The 13672-nt window shown below is 38.6% G+C and overlaps 1 protein-coding gene across 1 annotated transcript in view; it reads left to right on the top strand.

Annotated features, from left to right (window-relative positions):
* Nucleotides 1–6132: 6132 nt before the first annotated feature.
* The window catches only part of LOC125324491 (V-type proton ATPase subunit S1-like), a 50821-nt gene continuing 43281 nt past the window's right edge, over nt 6133–13672 (top strand). The window contains exons 1-3 of the mRNA XM_048300423.1: nt 6133–6347; nt 12549–12675; nt 12778–12846. Of these exons, the coding sequence (XP_048156380.1) occupies nt 6235–6347; nt 12549–12675; nt 12778–12846 (309 nt within the window). The 5' untranslated portion in view covers nt 6133–6234. The remainder of the gene's footprint in view (nt 6348–12548; nt 12676–12777; nt 12847–13672) is intronic.

The raw sequence follows: 13672 nt of genomic DNA, 5'->3' as shown, positions 1-13672 counted from the left end.
TGACTTATGTGCTTTCTGACATCTGAACCTTAGGATATGAATGGCTGCTAAGTCTGAACTTCCTCCAGTGATAAAAGGAGTTTTGAAGTAAATTATGGGTTGAATGGCAATGCGTCACATAGAACCTGCCTCTTTATACATTTGTTTCCTTTCTTTTTAAGCAGATTTTAAAAAATGTAATTTACAATTCCAGAAGGATGATTTAAATAAACAGTAAGGAAATAGTTCAAAAAATATGAAAAGGTAGTAGTCCATTGATTTCAATGCAATGCAGTGTTGGAGGTTTTTGGAATCCTAGAATCATTTCAGTTGCAAGGACCTTTAAAATCGAGCCCAACCATTAACCTGACACTGCCAAGTCCACCATTAAACCATGAATCTAAGTTCCATATCTACACGGCTTTTAAATACCTTCAGGGATGGTGACTCCACCACTCCCCTGGGCAGCCTCTTCCAATGCTTGACCACCCTTTCAGTGAAGAATTTTTTCCTATTATTCAACATAAATCTCCTCTCGTGCAACTTGAGGCCATCTCCTTCTGTTGCTCTAGACCCTTCACCAGCTTCACTGCCCTTCTCTGGACATGCTCCAGCACCTCCATCTCTTTCTTTAGTGAGGGGCCAAAAAACTGTATTCAAGGTGCAGTTTAATAGTGAACAGCATTTGAGGTGTGACCTCACCAGGGCCAAGTACAGAAGGACAATCACTTCCCTAGTCTTGCTGTCCACACTGTTTCTGATAGGATGCCATTGGCCTTCTTGGCCACCTGGGCACACGCTGGCTCACGTTCAGACAGTCATCAGCCAGCACCCCCAGGTCCTTTTCCACTGGGCAGCTTTCCAGCCACTCTGCCCCCAGCCTGTAGTGCTGCCTGGAGTTGTTCCGACAAAAAGGCAGGACCCAGCACTTCACTTTGTTGATCTTCCTACATCTGGCTTCAGTCCATTGATCCAGCCTGTCCAGATCCCTCTGCAGAGCCTTCCTACCCTCTGTCAGATCAACACTCCTGCCCAGCCTGTTTGCAAATTGATGGAGGGTGCCCTCGATCCCCTCATCCAAATCATTGGTAAAGACATTTAACAGAACTGGCCCCAGTACTGAGCCCTGGGGAACACCACTGACTGTCTGCCAGCTGGATGTAAACTCCACTCGCCACCACCATTAGCTCTTTCCTGGCAGTGCTGTTTAGCCACACTGTGAAAATTTTGTGTAAATAGTTAAAAATTTGTGCTGGAATTACAGTGAGTTGGATGCTTGACTAATTATTTGGGACATGGCTTTCAACAAAATAAGTGCCTTGTAACTAATGTCATCCTTCAAATCAGTGTCCAAAAATGGCATTTGAAAGCATAGAAATGGAAAGTTTTAGGACATGTTGTATGGAAAGAGAGCTGTTTCAAGATAGAAAAAGTATTTTCAATACTTAGGATAGCTGAGGTATTTGTTAGGGCAAAGCCAAGTAAAACCAACATAACTGAAATAGTATGTATTTTTTTAAATGTATCATAATGGAAATTAGCATAAAACCCTTCATGTTAGTGGTCTTAAGCTGCTAATTTTGATTATTATAAATGTTTTGTTGATATTGTTACTGAATTTAAAGCCAATTTTTTTTTACAGCTTTTTGTCCATAGCATTTATAACTGTACTGCATTTTGAGAAGGAATTAATTCTAAATTTTCTCTAATAGTTACTGTATTGATTCATCTCTATATGTAGCTTATATATGACATTTAAAAAGGTACTGGACAAGTATGAAGAATGAAAATGTTCTCTGTATCAGACAGTGAAGAATACTGGGAAAGCTAACTGAAAATATCAGAGTCAGAGTAAAAATACTCCATTTCTAGGAGAAGTAATTGCACTTTATCAGGAAAAGAAAACTGTTCAGCTAAAGGGTTAGACCTGCCTAAGTTTCTAATAAAACTGAGTAAATTCTTTAAAAGCACAGCTGATCATCTTTGCTTGTTAGAGTTACTCAATAGATGGTTTTAGAATCCGTTGGTAAAAGGGCCTTTTGGAGCGCAGAGCCTTCCAGGATAATGAGAACAAATGACTGCAAAGTGTCAGTACCTCTTCAAAGAACAGAATGTGAGGTGAAATCCTAACCTCCATTCACTTCTGATAAGTGGCTGAAGTGATAAGCTTATCAAGTCTCTTAAATCATAGCTTAGAGGTTGAGCTCATGAGGAATCCATACTCCTGAAACACTCCGGAAGGGCTGATGAGAGTTGCTGGGATTGACTCAGTTCTTTCCCAAAGACTCTCCCTCCCAGGTAAAGGGGATCAGCCCGTATGGTGTGTAAGGTTCCTTCTGCACTAGTAAACACACAAGGCCAATCAACAACTTCTCTTACTTCACAGGATTCTTGTGAGCAGGAGTTTTCGAGCATCAATCAAAATTTGCCTTCTCCCCACCTCCAAGACCACTGGCAATCCATTTCCAGAGGGAAAGGTTCTAGCTTTCTTCCCAGATGCACAAGTGATTAGTATGGTAATGTGCAAGGAAACACATGTGTTTTACCTCCCCTCTATCAAGAGGAAAATCCATGCTTTTTTCAGGATGTAAATTTCCCTATTTATATCTCAAAGGAGGAAGAACTCAGAGTAATTGTTTTCTCCACTTCCTTGCCGCAAAAAGATGTCCAAATGAGCAAAGTATTAGGTCTCTTCATAGATAATAAAATTATTGCAAACAGTGATAAAGCAAGATTCTAAATTAAATATGTGAGGGTAGCAAAGTAGTTGCTGATTCCCATTTGGCATAGGGAAAGTACTTTTTCAATAGGAAATTACACTAATAGTAACTGAGATAAAAACCAAAATCATTGTCTTGGGTTTTTTTAATTATTATTTATTTTTAAAGAGCTTAAATTTAAATAAGTCTATTAGCTGAGCTGGGAGAAGTTCTTTAATATGCTGCTGTAGTACCATGTTAGCTCCCAAACCTGTTGCCTAAGGATGAAATTTGCATGCAAAATTGATGGGAGTTATTTTTGTCACCTATATATAGATAGTGCTCCTAGTTTATCTTGTGAAGTGTCCTTATCACAACAGTCATCTCTGGCATGTCTTGCAGGCCTAAATTTACCTTCATCATTCACACTTCTTTTTTAGTCCAAATTTTTTACATCAGGAATGTAGAATTCTGGAGTTGAGAGTTTTGGTGAGGTTTGTTTGTTTGTTTAAAGAGCATTGGCAAAAGACATTAGGCTTCCATCATCTTCATCTTTTCTCTCCAATTATTTTTTATGAGTCCCATCTTTCAACTTCAGCAGGATAAGAAATACAGATGATATGTGATAGGCATACAATTGTAAAAGAAAGCATGTAAAAATGGGTAGGAATAGAATGTAAATACAAAGTATGTCAATATTACAGCTGCTTTTAATAAAATTTATTTAGTTAACTGGGGATGCATGGTAATAGAGATTATTTCCTTCTTAACTGCCATTTCATAATTATTTCACCGTAGTTTGATTTTCAGTATTTCAAATCTGGTTTGCATTTTAAAAAATCTTCATAATAAAGCAATTCTAAACCTGGACTCAAGATCACACATGAATTTTCAAGGAAAAAGCCCTGTGGAAATGCAACAGTGAATTGTGTGCGCTTTTGTGCATGCCAACAGACACTAATAAAAAGTGGGCTTAGGTTCCTGCTCACAGATAAAAGAACCACTTTTGATCTTGTCTTATCTTAATTAAATGAAAGAATATTTTTGTTAAAATCTCTTTGCAATAGGTATATTTTTTCTTACCATTTGGCAAAAAAACACCCTTTATTTTTAGGAGTGAAGAAGGAGAAAATATATGCAGATATATTTGTGAGCTAAATTTACTTAGTGAGGCAAATTAAAATCCCACTCAATAGGTTCTCCTCATTCCTTTTTTTTCAAAGCTTTCTTCACTTCAGTTTTTCCCAAGCTGTGGTTTGTGGAAAAATATTAAAAAGGAAAAGTCAGTTTGTTTTCAGCTAAAAGTTTGTTCATAAGTGATACGGTAATCTGAGAGAAAACAATCTGGTTTTGTTTCAAGAAGTTTTAAGACTGTTTCTGTAAGGAATGCGTGTATTCAGAGAATACAGAGTATACCCACCAACTGTGCATCTCACTTGTGTGTATTGGAAGCTTGTAACAGTGAAGAAACGGCCAAGCTCAGTATGTGATGACGGGGCCGATGGTGATCAGAACACGTACGGAAACTGGGTGGAGTCCTGTGGTTTGTGTTGCCACGGCCATGGGGAGGAACGGGAAGTGAGGCTAGAAACCATGTGCTCATGTTCTGCTTGTTGCCCAGAAATGTTTTGTACAAACCACGTACACCTCCTACCAGGAAATATTCCATGCAACACAACAGCACAGAATGGTGGGTTTAACCCCAATCCCACTGACAGTGCTTTGCACAATAGTGGTTAATAAGGTATAAAATGTACCTCAATTTTGTACCTCACTGGGGAATGAGAATTTGACAAAAAATTTTAAGGGATAGGTGGACAGGTTTGTTTTTCTTGCCCTCCACAAAAAGGGCACCTTTTGGTAAGTCTTGGGTCCTCAGTTATGCTGAGTATTGACCTGGGAAATTAAACTTGTGATTGCAGTCTTACTGTTAATGCTATATATTCTGCAGCTACTGCATTTGTCACCAGCAATCCCAAAGAACCATATAGGCTGCATTCAATAAACCATGTGATTTGTGAACCCAACTGGCTCTTCTGAATGTGACCACGCCTGCAGACTATTTGTGCATCTGACATAGGGCCTAGGGTGATGTTCTTGCAACAGTGTGTGAATCGGTTAGTGCGTCAAATACTGTCCTTCTGCAAAATTGAGTTTTGTTGGAAATTCTGTGATTCACTTATTCTGCCTAGGTACTTCTGTTTCTACCTGTGTCTTTGTGGTCTGGTTTGCTGTCTTACCTGTACACACCCTTAAACAGATGAACAAACACTGGCTTGTTAAAGAGAAGAGGTAGGATTTCTAATATATCTCTGAGGAGCAGAGGAAAAAGTACAGTTAAAGAGTTAAATTCTGTGTTATGTAAAAGTAGCATGGAAAAGAAAAGGAACATGACAATGTGTTATTGCTGTCTTCAAAATTATTAGTGTTTTTGTCCCAGAAATCTGATTTCAGATTGAGTTGATGAACAAATTCCCTTATGTTAGGCAACCACACTATAACAATGTACTGTAAGTTAAGGCAAATAGATTTAACTGATCCAGCTACATGTGCTCAGATTCAGACACACATGTCTTCTGACCTCTATTTGTGTCTTCTTGTACAATTTTCATTGTGCTTCCTTATTTTTCCCTTATCACAACTCGTTTTAACATAGCTCAGAACTTCTTTTGTGTATGATCTCTAATGTCCTGTTCTGATGGTGAGGAGGCATTTGTGCCCAGAGCTAAACACGTGCTGAGACTGCTGCTGCCTAATGTAGTCACAAGGTGTAGGAACAGCTCAGTGTTTGGCAGGCACAAAAATGTGTGTCAGGGCAATTTGCTTCCTGGCATGAAGGAATTCTCTAAGACTATTTTGATCTTGCATGAGACTTGTGAAATACTGAAGTCATGTCACATTCTGAAGTGATTATAATTTGCCCCTGACTTTAGATATTTTTGATTTCTGGGATAGCATCACTGCATGCTAAAGATAGCTTAACAATTCTGTGTTTCAGTGGCTCTGAACGTGCCATTTTCTCTCTCTCTTCCTTCTTGCTGGAATCTGCAGTTTGTTGCAGATTTCAAACCTGTCAACACCCAAATGTGTGACGCCAGATCTCAATACATGTGAAAAACTAAGCTGAGGGACATGATAACATGTAGCAGGGGAAGAAGATAGAAGTTCTGCAGAATACATTTTGTGCAGTACAGAAAACTTTTCTGTAAACTCCATTTTGAAGTTGTGTAACTGTTATCAGCCTGCTTAGGACAGGAGTTTGGACTTCACGACTCTCCCCTGCACTTGAAGGTTAAAGGAAACTGTCAGTGCTTTCACTGCAGAGAGTTTTACGAGCTGCTTAAACCACAAACCTGAAAGCATTAAAAATACGAGTGACTCCCAAGTTCAAGTGAAGGAAGTTCATGTTTTGAAAACCCCCCTGCTGTTGGAGAGCAGCGCCAGCCCGCAGCCTGGCTGAATCCGGCCAGCAGCAGCCCGAGCGGGAAGTGCAGCTGTGCACACGCTCGGGCTCTCCCGCTGCAGCTGGCAGTTCCGCAGGCCCTCGCCTGGAGCCATGACTCGGCTCTGCCCTGCTGCTCCCGCCCGGCTGCTCTGCACCCTTGCTGTGCTGCTCAGAACCTCTCTGGCAGTGGATCATGTGCCGATGCTGCTTTGGTCAACTCAGAGGTAAGAAATCGAGCAAAAGTATCCCTGCTTATGCTACTGCTCTGTGTGTGTGTGCACAGAATATATTGTGCCATCGATGGTGGTAAATCAGCTCTGGGCAACGAAATTGTCCAATAAATAAATTTGCACCTTGGCCATCAAACAAGCCAACAGATGATTTTACCCATTTTTATTTATAATTTTAGTGTTCTACATTGAGCAGAAAGAAGTAAATAAATTCTGTAAAGTAAAAATCTGAAGTAGATGTGCTTTATTCACCCTAAGGCATCTTTGAACTCCACTGTTAGAGATGTTGTTGACTTAAAGCCACAACATAAGGCAGTGACACAAAAAAGGAGCTGACCAAAAACTGTGTGGCAGTTTTTTAAGTCTTGCATTTCCTAACTTCTGAACCCTGGCTTTTCACTTTAATGTTCTTTTAAATACAGGTTCTTAAATACACTGCTGTATGTATATGCATCACTTGTTACAAACAACTGCAGTCTTGACAGATCCAGAGACACATGAAATTCAGGGGTTTGCGTATATTTATGAAATAGGGCTTTGAAGCTGTCTTGAAAGAACCCGATGTAGACCTCTTCTGTCCAACCAGGAATTTTATTCATGCTCACTTTAAGGATTTTGTACCATTACTTGGGATTTCCAGAAATATGGCAGGTTGGGCAATGCAGTAGTTTCAGGTGGATACTAGATATGAAAAGTTTTCAGAAATCTATGGGTCACTTATTTACCACCTTTGCCATGATGTTTCCTCATCTTTTATGCATTTCCAGAACCTGAAACTCTACATATAGAAATCTGCAAGTTTTAAAAAAGTTTGATTTTGTAGCTTTCACTTTTTTTCCCCTTGGAAGAAAAAAAATGGATGTCTCAATGTCAAGGCATTTTTATATGCAAAATACTTAGTGATTCACCACTATGGAAGACAGGCACATATGTGAGTATTAACCCCTGCATTTAAAAGCAGAAAAAATGTTGGAAAGCACTGTTCTTAGGTTAAAAGTGGTCCTAAGCATCCAAGAAAACATCAGTGCTTCCTTTGTCCTACTTCCTGGTTTATATAAAAAACACACCTGCTGTAAATATAAACAAGATCTTATCACTAAATCCCATGTCATAAAAGTAAACTTTCCATCAAGATGCAATTAACTCCCTGTTCTACTGCAGATTTTTCTGGTTTATACAAATCTATGGCAAGAAAATCTGTATACTGGACTGGTAAACAGTTTCATGTTTCCAGAAATAGAACCTTTTATGGAAGAAGTGTTCCTCCTACCATGATATTTGCATTTTGAAACGAGAAGTTCTTGTGGGGCCAAAATTAGTTCTGGTGAAGGTCAATGAAGCAACTGAAAAGAAGGGTTTTGTTATTTTATAAAATAAAGTAACACCAACAGCAAGTTGGTTGCTAACCCTTAACTCTGTGCTTTACATCTTGGTGCTTCACAGAGATGCAAGGTTTGCAGTGTGTGTTCTACAGGCCTGTGAAATTTGGAAACTACTATTAAGAGTTTTTGGAAACTACAGAATTGCAGCAATTACCAATGGATTTCTGTCCACTCCATAGGAACATATCCCACTGGTTTAAAAGTTTAGCTGTTCATTAATCAACAGAAATTGCGATTCACTGGTCTATCACTCTTTCCCAGGGTATCTGTTAGGATTTGATATCGAATAGTTGAAGCATACTACATTTTGTTGTAATTTAGAACTAGCCAGAGTTTGCCAAGCCATTATCTCAGGACAGCTGTATTAGGGAATGTAACACTTTAAAGTCTTTTATGCATTATTACTGTACTGTAATCATAGTATTAAAGATAATGTTAGATGCCAGATAGAGATGAAACCTGCAGCTGACAAACAGATGCAGTGCACAAAGCAAAGGGAAGTGTGGTATCAGTTCTTACAGAGATATTAGTAAATCAAAAACCTCTTTCCTCTAGAAAGAAAAATGCAGATCCCTACTTGGAGAAAAGTGTGTGTTTTTTAAAACACAACATTCTTTCTCAATTTAACTAGGGAATAACTCAGTATGTCATACTGTCCTGTTTTTCACAAAAGAATACATCACTGAATAAATTTCAAATAACTTTGGTGTGGAAAAGTTGACCTTTATTCTAAATCAGCCTTTAAGCTAATATTCCCTGGTTGGTTTTTTGAAGCAGGAAAGATTGAAAGGCTCTTCTTGCATATGATACACAGAAGAAATTTGATTTAGCCATTTTGAACCAATATTCAGAGGAATATCTTTCCCTCCACAGATAAAGAAAAGGAGTTTGAGGAAATAAATTCATTAAAATTAGCTTTTGTGATTGCCCCCTCGTGTTTGTTTTAGGAATGATTTTTGCCTACAGTATTTTAAAATATATTACTTCCTTTTTTTTTTTATGCTGTGCTTATATATGGAAAATAATCCTTTTCTGGCAAACCGAGATTATAAGTGACTTTGAGAAGATGTTAATGCCAATTAGTACCTTTGCACTTTTTCCTAAACTACAAGGACTTTACTGAAAAATCTGCTGAAAGAAGGTGTAACATAAAAGGGAAAATTTTTTTTAGCTGTAATTTTATTGGATGCCTATGGAGACTCTGTGTGCCAGTTTACTTCTGCTGTGAAGGGGAAAATCTGATTTCTTAGATGGTAATCACAAGGTGACTGATAGAGACAACTAGTAAGAATAACTTGTAGGAAAGAGTTCCAAAGCCAGCTACAAAGCAAAAATGTAAGGTCATGAGTTAGAGTGATAGAAGTCTTGTTATCTTCCCATCAGCCTTTCTGGCGGGTTCAGATACAGGAAGTCTTGAAATCTTTTCTTCCATCAAACCTAATTGCTCAAATTCCAGAAAGAATTCTGTTCAGGGAAGAATCTGTATGCTTACTGTTGTCATGTCAGAGCAGTGAGTTATAAGAACGAAGCAAAATATCAAGCTAAGCTTGCTTTCCTCACTTTCTTTAGTGCATTGTTGGACTGTTGGAGGAAAGAGAGAGCAGTTGAGTTTTAAGTTTCCTCAAACTTAAAGCTTCCATGAGATTCCTTAAACCTGTGTGGCCCTGCACACACATTAAAGCACATCCATCAGCAGAGATGCTTGTCATTTTGAGCCCCGGTGGTGCTGTGGCGGGGAGTCCGATGCACTTGGCACAGGGATGAGTGTACAAGGCTGTGGGTCTTTGGGCACAGGGTTTTGTGTGAGCAGTTGATAACAGCAATCAATATGCGTGCTGGCCTACTGCCGGCTTCATACCATGCCATCCGTCACTGAGGTGATGAGTGCAGTGGGATGAGCTGGGTGACTGCTCAGGGAAGCACATCGTCAGTGTATCTGTGACCTGTGGCACTCACAGATCTCTGTTTCACCCTGCACTTCACAGTAAAGCACCCAGTAAAACATACTGACTGGGCAAGGAAGCTGGTGGGGGGCTGGAGCACAAGTCTTGTGAGGGGTGGCTGAGGGAGCTGGGCATGTTTAGCCTGGAGAAAAGGGGACTGAGGTGAGACCTTATTGGTGTCTACAACTCCCTGAAAGGAGGCTGTAGCCAGGAGTGGGTTGGTCTCACAACTAGCAAGTGTGTGGATAAGAAGAAACAGCCTCAAGCTGCGCCAGGGGAAGTTTGGGTTGGATATTAGGAAAAATTTCTTCACTGCAAGTGTAGTCAGGCATTGGAACAGGGAAGTGGTTGAGTCAACTGGAAATGTTCTAAAAACACATGGATGTGGCACTAGGCACATGGTTTAGAGGTGGACGTGGCAGTGCTGCATGGACGGTTGGACTTGATGATTTTAGAGGTCTTTTCCAGCCTAAATATTTCTATGGTTCTACTTCCTGTCTGAACCACACTGAGAATGTTGTTGCACTGAGCGGACAGCAACAGCCCCCTCAGGGAAGGATGTTGCCTTCCCAGCTGCCATGCACAGGGCTCACCAAATTGTTTAAAAGAAGCAAAATAAATGCATGCATGATATTGTGAATATAAGTGTTAGGCAAATGCTGCATTCTAATAGAATTATTAACCAACTGATGTAGATGTTTTTTATGATGATGAAGTTACTGAAGTTTACTGCTTGAAAGTTAAAAAGTGTCACAAAGGGTTTTTTCAAGGTTAGATAGCAAGAACTGCTTCAAGGAACAGGGAATTTCTTAGAAGCAAGTATGCTTTAAAAGAGGATCATTAAACTTCTGAGGTTTTGAGTTCACAGCAAAAGCCTTTACCATTGTGCTGCTGCACATAATTTCATTTTGTTTGATGTGCTTTCTGTTACCTTTTATTTTTAATTGCAAGTCCCCAAAGCTCTCAAAAGCTTCATTTTTTTCTTCTAAGATTAGGTATGAAATGGATTTAGTTATTTTTAAAAGAAACATACTAAGATATTCAGTGTCATTTTCTTTCCCACAAGACATTTTTTATCATCTCTTAATTTGATTTATCTGCTTTTCCTTTAATATCATTAGTATTTTGGTGTGGCCATGCAAGGCAAAAAGTCAGCATGAAAGTCAGTTCCTGAAGAGTCATTTCAAAATCTTTGGGACTTTCTGTGTTTTCAAATCTATTCATTTTAAAGATTTTATTTAATTTTTTGAAATTGTGAATTTTGTCTTCTCTGAAAAGTTGAGGCATGCCTGTTAAAATTTCTGAGTTGTTTATATTCATAAATATATGTTAACGTGGATTTCCAAGCAAAAATTAACAAAGAAGTGAAGATGCTGAGTAAAACTAAGAAAATACCAGATAATTTCACCAATAAAAACCCATTTCGTTCATCTCAGCAAGATTTATTTCTAAAGCTTAAAAAGTGACAGGCAAAAGGTCTACTGGAATTTAATTATCACATCTGCAGCATGTTGTCCTGAAGGAGCTGTCCACATACAGAGTTTGCTCTAACACTTTCCCAAACCCCAGAGTCTGAAGTGAGATAGGTGTCATCTGGTGCTGCAGGACCGTGCTGGTTTTATCTCTGCCATGGGTGCAGTTTGAGGCTTTCGATTCACTTTCAGCAATCTTCATTGGAATTAACAGGGAAGACTTGGGAGTGCAATATAGGTTTTCTTTATCCAAAAAACAACATTGAACCCCACCTATGTGTTCATTAACCCTGTTCTGCCTCCATCTTAAAGGACTGCAGAGGTTGTTCTCATTCATAAAAGCTTACTGTGCAAGGGTCATTTGCAAATTGCTTTGGGTTAGAAAATTTAATTTGTATCTCAACTTGATCAAGTTGCAGTCATATAATAGCTGATGCTAGAGCACACAACTATTGCCTATATCCAACTCTTTGTAATTAGAACCAGTTAGAGTGTCTGGAATACCTGTTTTCTCAGGCCTTAGCAACTGATGTGTACCTGGGTAAAGGTGGGAGGTTATGCATCAAGGTCATGGTTTTCCACAGACAGTTTTCATTAGTCAAAACACCAAGGATACAAATGTTCATAAACATTTTCATCCATATAGACCCATGTTGTGTACTGTTAAAATCCCAATGAGGTATTGAAAGAATAATGCCACCTCTTGTTTTGCCTGTTTTCTGTAGCAGCAAAACTAAATAGATGACTTATTTCTCTGTCCCGTCCTCATAGTGAGAGGTTCACAAAAGAGTGTAAGCTGAGTGCCTTGGGTCCTTCCATTCAGAAGAGCTCCTGCTGCTGGGAAGGTGGCTTTTCTGAGCAGCTGCTGTAGAATGATTCCTTCATCATGAAAACCTTAGGAGAAAACTTGTTTACAATAGCACTGAAAGGACACTTCTACTAACAAATATTTTATAAAAAAATACTACTTTATGACAACTTGTGATCTAGTCTGAGTTCTACTCCTCTTGACCTTCATCTGCCAGCACTGCAAAGTGTTTTGGGAGTTAGGATGCCCTCTGGGAATTCTCTCTGGATGTTTTCAACATATTCTTCTTCATTACACTTAGCAGGTAACTTTTTTTGGAAAGATGCAACTCTGCTGTTGTACAGAAACAAGAAAATAGAGAGACACATTAGCTCTATTCATTCTTACTGTAACACAGTCAATTTGATGTGTAACACAGGCATATGTGGGCAAGTTCTTTTTCTCTTGAGTAGAATGAAAGTAAACTGAACTGCAAAGTTGATCTTAAACTAGAAATGATGATTTCATTACCTGCTGCTGCATATTTAAAGGCACAAGAGGTATCATCATTGGCAGCAAATTTTACAGAAAAGGAAATTATTCCTTTATAGATCTCAGTGGAATCCAGGCCCTGCTACGCACAAAGGACACATTGTCTCAGCACAGGAGCTGATGGAATTCTTGCAACCTCTTTTTACCCAGAACTCCAGAAACCTCGTCTTGTTCCTGCAAGACAGGGTACGTAAACCATTTTTTTTTCTCACCAATACTGAGCACGAGTCTGTACCTAAATGAGATGCCATGGCTCCTTCTCACCAACCTACTCTCTTTGTTTTTCAGCTTAGCATAGATGATTTCACATACTTCAGTGAATCCTATGGCAACAAGAATCCGTTTCAAAATGTTCAGGCAAGCATTTATCTCTTTTATTTCTTTATGTGCAGTATCTAAAAAGAGAAGTAAAAAGAAAAATAAAGATGTAAGAAAGATGCAAACAGAAAATAATTGGGAGAAGGAAACTGAGTTGCAGAAGTTTTCCTATTTAAATTTTTGAGATTATTCCAGTTTAAGCTGATGTGTTAAAGGAAATCTACTGAGTGTGCAGGTATGTGCTTTGTAGCTATTATATTTTTAAAGACTGAGTTGTCAAAATTGTTCATAACTGACAAAATTGTTCTTAAATATGATGCAATTTTCTATTGTAAAAAACAATATAAACGTCAAGACTAGCACCCCAAAATTCTGTTTTGAAGCCATAGGAAGAAAAGAAGTTATAGGAACCAGTCATTTTGGTCTTATTTTCAGAATTTAATACCTATTTTGTTTTCACAGAAATTGAAGCTCATTTAGGGAGTTAACTGTTTTATATTTGTATTAATGTATCACTAGATGCTGTATTGCCTTAATCTTGATGAAAAAAATAATGCTAGTTGATTAATTTGAAATAAACTCTAGGCACAGAATTTAAGATGGAATCCTCCTGAGTCAGTCAACAGCTTCAAATTCTGTCCTCACTGAGGTTTATGGATTTTGTTCACAGCATCTATGGTTGTACATGACAGTTTATGGAAATGTAATTAGACAAAATGTTCACTTATGGAAGTCATAAAGACATTCCTGGAGGCAGGAACAGAACTATTACTAATGCAAATGGTATCGGAGCACACAAGGAAGTGTAAATTCCCAAGCACCACACAGCAAGCACTATATGTAATTAAATACATAAATATTCACC

The sequence above is a fragment of the Corvus hawaiiensis genome, chromosome 4, assembly GCF_020740725.1.
Source record: "Corvus hawaiiensis isolate bCorHaw1 chromosome 4, bCorHaw1.pri.cur, whole genome shotgun sequence".
NCBI lineage: Eukaryota > Metazoa > Chordata > Aves > Passeriformes > Corvidae > Corvus > Corvus hawaiiensis.
The sequence above is the reverse complement of the archived record's forward strand: the minus strand, read 5'-3'. Positions and strand labels throughout refer to the sequence as shown.